The sequence below is a fragment of the Austrofundulus limnaeus genome, unplaced genomic scaffold, assembly GCF_001266775.1.
Source record: "Austrofundulus limnaeus strain Quisiro unplaced genomic scaffold, Austrofundulus_limnaeus-1.0 Scaffold181, whole genome shotgun sequence".
Taxonomy (NCBI): Eukaryota; Metazoa; Chordata; class Actinopteri; order Cyprinodontiformes; family Rivulidae; genus Austrofundulus; species Austrofundulus limnaeus.
The window spans coordinates 1,008,612-1,018,210 of NW_013952583.1; the positions used below are offsets into that span (position 1 = coordinate 1,008,612).

General features: G+C 37.7%; 2 protein-coding genes across 4 annotated transcripts in view; one reads left to right on the plus strand and one right to left on the minus strand.

The window, feature by feature from the left end:
- ganc (glucosidase, alpha; neutral C) overlaps window positions 1–8,453 on the minus strand; it is a 27,889-nt gene extending 19,436 nt beyond the window's left edge. For 2 of the 3 annotated variants that reach the window (XM_014018049.1, XM_014018047.1), the window contains exons 1-10: window positions 8,321–8,453; window positions 6,509–6,571; window positions 6,250–6,352; window positions 5,863–5,990; window positions 5,184–5,360; window positions 5,069–5,090; window positions 4,418–4,487; window positions 1,365–1,461; window positions 1,068–1,251; window positions 68–212 (exon numbers count right to left, since the gene is read on the minus strand). In XM_014018049.1, the coding sequence (XP_013873503.1) occupies window positions 68–212; window positions 1,068–1,251; window positions 1,365–1,461; window positions 4,418–4,487; window positions 5,069–5,090; window positions 5,184–5,360; window positions 5,863–5,990; window positions 6,250–6,352; window positions 6,509–6,571; window positions 8,321–8,349 (1,018 nt within the window). In that variant the 5' untranslated portion in view covers window positions 8,350–8,453. Of the gene's footprint in view, window positions 1–67; window positions 213–1,067; window positions 1,252–1,364; window positions 1,462–4,417; window positions 4,488–5,068; window positions 5,091–5,183; window positions 5,361–5,862; window positions 5,991–6,249; window positions 6,353–6,508; window positions 6,572–8,088 lie in introns of all 3 variants that reach the window. The other variant, XM_014018048.1, reaches the window with a different exon arrangement.
- Window positions 8,454–8,908: 455 nt separating this feature from the next.
- Window positions 8,909–9,599, plus strand: part of LOC106524303 (transmembrane protein 87A) — a gene marked incomplete in the record, with an annotated part of 16,937 nt that continues 16,246 nt past the window's right edge. The window contains 1 exon segment of the mRNA XM_014018052.1: window positions 8,909–9,086. Within this exon segment, the coding sequence (XP_013873506.1) occupies window positions 8,979–9,086 (108 nt within the window).

Here is a 9,599-nt window from a genome sequence, read left to right on the forward strand (position 1 = left end):
CAAATAAAGTCTAATGTTACAACTAACTGGGGATCCCTTTAAAATAAATCCTGCATTGTGTGTACACCTGTCAGCTGAGCGTACTGGCTGAAGAGCTGATGTGGGCTGGGCCCAAGCAGAACCATGCAGTCTATCACACCACTCTCTGACAGCCAGTGGACGTCAGTGTGAGGCTGAACACGCCTCCTTTTCACCTGGGGTGTTCGCTCATCCTATAGGAAAGACAATTTGATTGTGCTGGATAGTTTTATGATTTACTAACTGAATTTTAGACACAGTTTTATAGCTTATACTTTGTGATTAAGATCAGTCGTATTCATTTATTTCAAACAGTAAGAGAACCAACAAATCTCTATTTAATATGTGCCTTGCTTCAGTAGTATAAACACAATTTACAAGGCAAGTAAAATTTAAGACCAACTTCACAATAAACACAAATGGAGAAAGAAAAAAACAGATGGCAACAATTTTGGCCCAATGTTTAGCTGCTAAAGGGATTTATTTATTTATAAAGAAAAATGTTAACAATTCTTTTAATATTGGAGATAAATTACAATCATCTTACTTACAATGTACTAACTTGTTTGAGACCTGTGAAAGACCATTTAAGACATTTTAAGGCTAATTAAGGGCTTATTTTTGGATTCATAAATTCAATGCCTTTTAAGACTTAAGTCTTAAGTCTTAGACTTMAGGATCTGCATGAACCCTGATTTTAAGCAATCCAATGCTGACATAAACGGGACCACCGTTTTCCATAAATATTATGCAAACATGTGATCGGCAGCTACTTTGTTCAGATCTCCGAAGCCACAGACAGGCTCGGAGTGAAATGAAGTTTTAAGAACTGAAAATAGACATCAGTCTTCTGCATATTATTCGGGCTTCCAATCTGACCAGTTCTTTACTGTAGGAAATAGATTAACAGACATGGCAGATTTATCCCAAAGTTCACTGTGTTTTTACTAAAGTTACATTTCTTCATTTTCACTTTATATAGTCAATGCTAATAACAACAGTTACTGTTTGTTTGGATTGGACCCAAACCASTACTGAAGTGAGATTACCTGATGGTCCACAGGAGACTGATGTATGTTTACAAAAGTCTCTGATGCATTCAGCCAAAATACACCAATAGTTCTGTTTGGTTCATGAGCCAGCATCAGTGGTACGGATCCATACAGGCCCAGACGGCTGTACAGCTCGTAGGCAAAAACATCCAAGTTGTACAACCGGTAAGGTTCACCCTCTCTGTGGAAGGAAAGACAGATTCATAATAAATGCTACGAAAAACAACAGAATCCAACAGAATTTAGGCAGAAACTACTTCATTAAAGTAAAAAATATATAAAATGAGGATATACTTGGTGTCCCTGAGCTGCAGTTTGTCCGAGTGTTCTGGTATGCCATAGACGTGTCTGAACCCATGAAGGTTGAGGTCTGCACCGATGCTGCTCGGACCTAAAGACGGCACAACAAATATGTTTTGTACAGAGGTAGGATTCTTAATTATTTTGTGAAARTATAAGCATAAGCAACAATAAAGCAGAAAAAAGTACACAAACAGATACGATAAACAAAAATAAATGGCATAAGAACATTTTACTTTTATTTTGAAGTAGGGCTGCCATGATTAGTCGACTAGTCGAAGACTAATCGACTATTAAAATAGTCGATGACTAATACCACAGTCGATTAGTCTTTTTTTTTTTTTTGTTACTTTGTTGTTCTCTCCAAACTGTTTTGACACCTTCCACTGCTGCATCTGCCTTTCTGTCCTTGACACACGTGCGCAGTACTGGTAACTGGGGTAGGCCATGGACGTCACAAGACCACCCGCTTCAGATGTTATCATCCATTAAAAGGACATTATTAGCCGTTATCAGTCCCATAGAATGGCTTCAGACTGCCAGCTGGTTAGTATGACGCATAATGCCACTAAGATTAATTTTAGAGAAAATGACATGGGCTACGATAAAGTAGACCGGACTTTGGCAGTAGCAGCTTGTTGCATTCCAACATATATGGCACTGGTAACCCACTAGGGGGCACAGTCGGTAGGCCTGTCACAATAACAAATTTTGCTGGGCGATTAATTGTCTCACAAATTATTGCGATAAGCGAAAAATATTGCCTGGTGAGCATTTTATAACTAATAATTATAAAAGCGTAATATGTAAGTGTAATAAATCAATAAACTTTAATTTTTAAAGAATATTTAACAAAGTGGACTCTCAGTCTCTAACAAAAAATGCACCTGAATTAAAAACAACAACAAAGAACAACAAAATATAAATTAAACACCACACACAACTAAGACAGTAAATAAACAATATTAAAGARCAGCATCTCTTTAGAGATGAAGCAAACTACACAGCCTGGTGAGGACCCACTGTTTCTTATGGGGACATAAGCCCAGTTCACATCCCATGTAAAGTGTAGGCTAGTTTTAGGGTCAAATGGTAATAGAAAATACTGGTAAATGAATGAAAGTCAATGCAAAGTCCCCATGAGGATAGAAGAACAAACGTGTCTATGTGTGTGTGTGAGGAGGGGACAGTCAGTGAGGAGACAAGCAGAGCGCTGCGGGGGAGGAAATCAGACAGTTCGGAGTTTTCCTCATGAGTTGTTGGGACAGCTACAGGTTTTTTGAGTGTTTTGTTAAAACACAGATGGTGCGTTTAAGTTTCCTGTTATTTTTGAGAGCTACAGGTCAAGTCTTGACGAGTTTGTCGCGGGTTTGGGGGAGTTTCAGCCCCCACCTCTTCTCCTCCTCTCTCTCTCTGTGTCTCCCCGCAGCGAAATTCAGGCTCTAGGACACTGCAGCAGCCGCGTTCTGCTTTGAAACGTTTCTTTAGTTTGTTATTGCTACGAGCTCTCATGCTAAAGCGAGAGTTCACTCCTCCCGACACTAAGAAAACAGGAGGGGAGGAGTCAGCTGAGCTCCTGTGTAGCGGAGCACAGAGAGGGAGAGAGACGAAGTAAACCAACAAGCAGGAAAATGAAACTTATCGGCCTCATTTTTTTACCGACCTCAAWGACTATTGCGACAGGCCTAACTGTCGGGACAGTCTGACGCCATTCTATGGGACTGAYAACCGCTAATATTATCCATTTAATGGACTGATGACATCCGAACTGGCTGACAAGACATTATACAGACAGGCTCTGGAATCATGGCTACCCGGCAACGGAGCTCAAAAGTGTGGGATCATTTTAAGAAAACGAAAGAGAAACCTGTGCAATATCTGCAGAGCAGAACTTGCCTTCCACAGCAATTATTTTTAGTTAGCATATAGCTAAAATTTAACGCTTTGATGTCTTTCTTGGTCTACCAGTACACTTGGCTTTAACAATCATTCCATGCTGTTTGTATTTGGTCCATTTCTTGGATACAGCTGACTGTGAACAGACCACATCTTTAGCAACCATGTGTGAAGAGTTACTTCAAGAAGTTTCACAATCCTCTCTTTTGTTTCAAGAGACATTTCTCTTGTTGGAGCCATGGTTCTTGCCACTCCACTTCGTCCAGCAGCCCTCCAAGGTGTCATGACTGCAGGTGTTTTTAACTGCAGACTAACGAGCAGATCTAATCTGAGGCAGGTGTCCATTTAGGGAAAGGAAATTGACTGGGTGTGTCCTTATTTTCTACCTCCAGTTTGAGTGATTCCATAACTTTTTCCTCAGAATTGAGTAATTCCATATTTTTTTCCCTGTGCTTGGTCAATAAAAGTAACATTCACTGACTTCCACGATGTTTTCTSTTCATTTCTTTGAGTGTTCCTGAAAGCCAWCAAGTTGCACTTTGGAATGACCTTATTTTTGTATCATGTTTTTGATTTGAGTTTGTTTTACAGAATGAAATGTCTGAATGAGTGCTCATCCAAGACTGGTGATTCCATACTTTTTGCCAGGGCTTATATAATAGCAGCTGCATTCTGGCGCGATAATCTGTATGTTTTATATTCAATTAACACATGATCCAAATTAGTCGACTAATCGAAAAAAATAATCAGTGATTAGTCAACTATAAAAATAATCATTTGTGGCAGCCCTATTTTGAAGACAGGATTTGGAATTTTGAAATTATGAACCAAATATTTTTGTTTGTTTTTTTCTCTGAAAAACTTTTTCAGACTTTTTATCTCTAGCAATTCTTCTATGGACATCGCCATTGTTGACCAACTTTCAGTCACTTTGGCTGTTTTCGTAGAMAAACAGTTGGCAGCTGGTCACAAATTTTGATGACAGATTTTTAATTTAAGGCCATGTTAAGGTATCGGTACAAGCAAAATATTGTAGATTTTGTTGGTTACTTCATAAATTAGTTTTGACTGGTCTTTATGAYACTGCAATGAGTAACTGTGACATTTTGATATAAAACATCACATATGCAAACAATAAAGTAGGCACAAACCATTAGCCTTTATATCCACAAACTTCTGGAAAGTTTCCTTCCATAAAGAACTTGTCTCATCCTCTTCATGCTGAAACAAAAGCAGGAAAGAATAAATTAAGACCAGATTAAAGTGCCTGTGACATGCCTATCCTTCAAGTATAAAAAGTCAAAAAATATCTTTATACTTAAGAAAATTGGCATAATACACATAATTTTACCCATTTTGTCACATAACTGGCCTATTTTCATTTGAATTTGGCTCAGCCAAAGTGAAACAGGAAGTGACATCAAAGGGGAACTCATTAATAAAATAAACTTGCTGTCTCTGTTTATTAAAACAAAATTATTTAAACTTGAACTCTTCGTCTCTCTTCGATAGCGACTAAAAAATAATCTATAGAAACAGAATCTTCTCTACAGTCTGTGTTGTTAGCTTTCGTAACAACACTGTTTACATGCTGACATTCCCCTTTGACATCACTTCCTGTTTCTTCACATGCAAATATCTCAACAACTGTTCATCTAAGCAACGTGATATTTGTTTTGCAATATTTTATCAATGTTMTCATTCCAAAAATGCATTCATGTTTATTACAAAAATTTGATGTCACAGGCACTTTAAGATTCAAGRGCAAAGTAAAATATTCAGTTTTCTCATTACTGTCTTACCTCACTGCCATGTGATGAAGCCCTGAGGAAGAGAACAAAATAAAAAATATATGTAAAATGAATGAAAAAGGATCATCTGTTCTGTCAATAATCATCTTGTTCCAACAAACCTCACCTGGGAGGATCCTGGAGTCTTTCAAACCACAGCTTGTCTTTAGAGTTGAACGTGACCACCACTTCACGTTCGCACAGGATCTCGAGTCGGAAAGGGAAGCACCACACACAGACCTGGTAATGTCCTGAAGACCAAGAAAGGGTGACAGAATCCTTAGTCCGTCTCTCCACTCTCAGTCTGTCCAATGAGAGACAAAAAGATCAGCTGATGTTCAACGGCTACAACTGTCACAGAGAAAAAAAGACGTGAAAACTAACTAATCAATTTAGATTTAGGATTGAAAACTGTTCTTGTAAATAAAATATGTATTTGATGCATCAGAGTATCAGAAATATTACTACCACCAAACCTAATTTTAGCTCAGTATCTATTAAACCAGCTGGTTTATAACCATTTTTGCGTTTCCGAAGTTTAGTTTTTGTGGCGGCCATCTTGAATTTGGTTAACTCCAACAATTCACCGTTTGTCACCTACATAGACTTGAATAAGAACCTCCATGGTCACCTAACATAACACCCCCACCTTTTCCTCTGTTCCAATAAACACAAATCTGCAGCATTAAATAGTCATMAAAAAATGTGAAGTTAGAGAAACACCTGGGAATGCAGGAGAGGATTTGAATCCCTGCCTGAGTACTGTAGAAACTGTAACGGAAAGATGATGCTGATGTRTTTCTTACTGTTCACTTTGAGGTTCTTCAGTCATCACATCTGCAACTCTGTATCGAGCTTTAATGGGCTGCAATTCATCTATTAATATCCTTACAATACCAYGTTTGCAAGCTGACAAAGACAGAAGCAGTCTGGTCTGTAGARAGAAGGGAAATAGGAGACAGTTAAAGAACACAAAGTGTGTTTATTCTTCTTATATTACGACTCCAATAGGATTAACATAGGTTCAGCAGTTTGGTTTATTGCCAGGAATTTGGAAGTTTTGTATTTTATTGAAGTCTACAACCTTACTTTTTCTATTTACAAACCCCCAACTTGTCATGTTTGTCCAACTTTCCATCAAAGTTATATTAAATGTACATAAAAATATATCATAAGCTTTGCGTAAGACTGACCTGTGTGTTCAGCTCCAACAATTCAAAGTGTGCACCCTTCTCTGTGAGGACCATGGTGTCCAGCAGGGCTCGGTGCTTCATGCTGGGACCCTGCATCTGTCGCCTCAATAAGTCACAACATTGGCAGATTGCTTCGGTGAATATTCTGTGCACCAACGCATTTCTGCTGCACCGATCATGCTGGACACACTAAATCCACTTCATCATGTGCAGCTAAAAAACAACACCTTATTTCTTACTTAAAAAATGCTTAACGTACCTGTAAAAAGCAACATCCTCACTATTCTTGAACGTTTCCTTCTTCTCATCGTCGAGAACCACGCTGAGGACCAGGTGAGAAGAAAACAAAATAATAAAAATAAAAAACAGACTCAAACACTCTGAAGCCAATACCATTTTTCTACTTGCAAAGTACGAGTCTTAAAAAGTTAAATTTCCCAGACCAGTTCAACTTACTCCACATGTGAGCCATCACATCAACCCTGAGGATTTAAAGGAACAGGCAGCTGTAGTGTTTTAGTTAAAACGTTTGCAACAATTACATTTYGTCAAAATGTAATGAATAAATACTTTATCTACAKGTTGTTTAGATGAAATAYAATCTGAAATATTTTAAGCCCTTAGAGCAGTAGCAACAAAAAACATGATTTTGAGCATAAAAATCTTAACTTTTTGTCATTTTCCCTGTGACCCAGCAAAAGCTTTTTTCCCTACAGCTGTTTAATCCTAATATCCAATTATTGTTTGTGTTTTCCTCTTTAAAATATCAAAAATCCTCATTAGAATAACCTAAAAGTATAATTTAGATGAAATTTTAATGAGCTGTCCTGATTAACAAGGCAAAGCAAGGCATATTTCTGAAACCTTTCATATCAGGATTATCCACGTGTCAAAATGTTGCTTAAAAAAGCAGAAATCTGAAAATGTGCTGAGGCCATTTTGACCAAATTTGACCTCAGTTTGCTGTGATAGGTCACATACATACATGCACAAATACCTCATTAATTAGAAACATAACATTTCTTGAAGGAATGCATATCACCCACCACTGCTACAATCTTAAAGACCCTGTCACATTATACCATTTCAGACAACTTCTGAAAAGTTTATCCAGCTCTAAAGATGTCTAAGCTGAAGATAGAATTTTTAAAAAAAATCTACTGGAAGCCTCTTTTGGACCCATTTATACTGTAATGTTAATACAGTCGATATGAGTAAAATAGTCATAACAAAATGTTCATAATTTGGTATAAGTTGTGTAAAACATTACAGTGTGACAGGCCCTTTGTGCTGAGAAATGAGAATTGCAGCTGAAACCTAGAGGAAGTGTGAACATGTGATTTATCACCGGATGTAGCTAAGAAAATATGTTGATCTCAGCTACCTCACCAAATTTTGTCTCAACATATATAAAACAGATTTATAACCACTTTTGTAATTTAGCTGAGATGGACATCTTTATTTGGACCGACTCTAATGCTTGATCAATTGTAATTTATTTAAGGTGCAGTTTTATTAAAACCCACCCAGTGGTTCATGAGATATTTTGCTAACAGACAAACTGTGTTGACCGACTGACTGCGCTATGAATGACTTTAATAAACACTTAATTTTAAAATAATATTTATAAAAAATTGCTTTTCTGTCATTTTTGAATCTGTCTCTAAATTATTTTGGCTGTGTCGGCCATTTTGAATCACGTGCACTCCAAAAGACTATGGGACATTCAGAGGTTGATTTCGCCAAATGTCATTAAAACGCATTATCTGGTTCGTGAAATTAGACTAATTTGAGATATTTTGCTAACAGACACGGGTAAAAAACGATCTTCTGACTCGCCTGTTTCGGTGGTAGCAGATAAGGAGCATAAAAACACATCCTTTTCACAATGCAAACAAACTATATATCCTGTCATACATTTTGCCAAACAATTTAATTGTGGAGTCTGGAGTAAAGTGTCAGATGTTGTGTGCTCATTGTCTCGAGCTTGTTTCATACAGGAAATCTCAAAGGTCAATAAAAAAAGTCAACTTGTCGCAGAAGAAACACCGTAAAAACCGCGTATTTATACCTAGAAACGGGCTGACTCTCTTCCGCCATTTCAAACAAACGCAGACAAAAACCAAAGCCGTTTACAGTCGTGCCTTTAGTAAAGTAAACACTACTTGACTGAATATTACTGCTACAGCTTCAGCAGTTGCAGGAAGTGACTGCATCCAATCGAAATCGAGTCCGCGACAACCAGCCTCACTTCCGGTTAGGATTTTCAAAATAAACAGCTTTTGCAGCGCAGTGGTGGTGCATCCTAAATTTATTCAATTTAGCATAATAGTTGTTTGTTTTTTTCAAGCAGCTGAAAACAAAAAACAACAAAAATAAGTTAAACTGTGTTTTCCTGAGTGGGGTGGACAGTCTGTATTTATAATAAAAAACATTTTATACTCGTTAAAATTAAATTAGACACAGAGACAAACATCTCAACCATCAACTCTGACTCACACTTGAGGACATTTTAGACATGTCAGTYACAGTACAAGTTTTTAGTCTGTGAGAAGACACTGGCGAAAGAAGAAAACGCATCTTTATATTAAACCAAAACACTCCAGAGGATGTCTTCAAACTGTGTTGTTTGTCTCCCTCTGGTGGAGAATGACCGAAACTACATGGGAAAACCAGCCGGACCTGGAGGCGGATTTGAGACTGACCTGTAGTAAAAATTTCAAGTGAAGATGCCAGATGCTGCGGAGCTTCTGTCATGTTTGCTGCTTCTASCTTCGGTTTTCCACGTCGGGAGAGCGGCGGAGGTTTCTGTGTGGAGCGTGAGCATCAACTCCTCGGTCAGTCGGTGTTGCACCTCCAAATGGAGACGTTTTTTGCACATATTGCATAGCCTGCTGTGCTAAATCTTCAGCAGGTGGTAGCAGAGGAAGCTAGCTAGCCACTAGCATACCTCTCGGTTGGAAGAGCCACCTGTCATGAACACTTAGGACGCTTTTAGTCGGGCTAAATGTGGTTCTTTATAACTCCATGTTAGGTTCAAAACGATGTCTTATTGCATAATGGTTTTAGTTTTATTTTAGATATCAAACTGATATAATGTTCCTCGAAAGTAAAGATAATTCTGTAATGTTATAACACCATTTGAAGAGTGTTTTAAGTGGGCCTGGTTGTTATGATGTGGCATGTTATTTGTAGGGATTAGCAGCTGATTCAAGAGTGGTTCAAGGACCTGAGATTAATGTATTACTTTTTTGTTTGATGTGGGAAACGGTACAAAAAACCTCCCCAGATTAAGTTTTAGAATAGAATAGAATAGAATAGAATAGAATAGAATAGAATAGAATAGAATA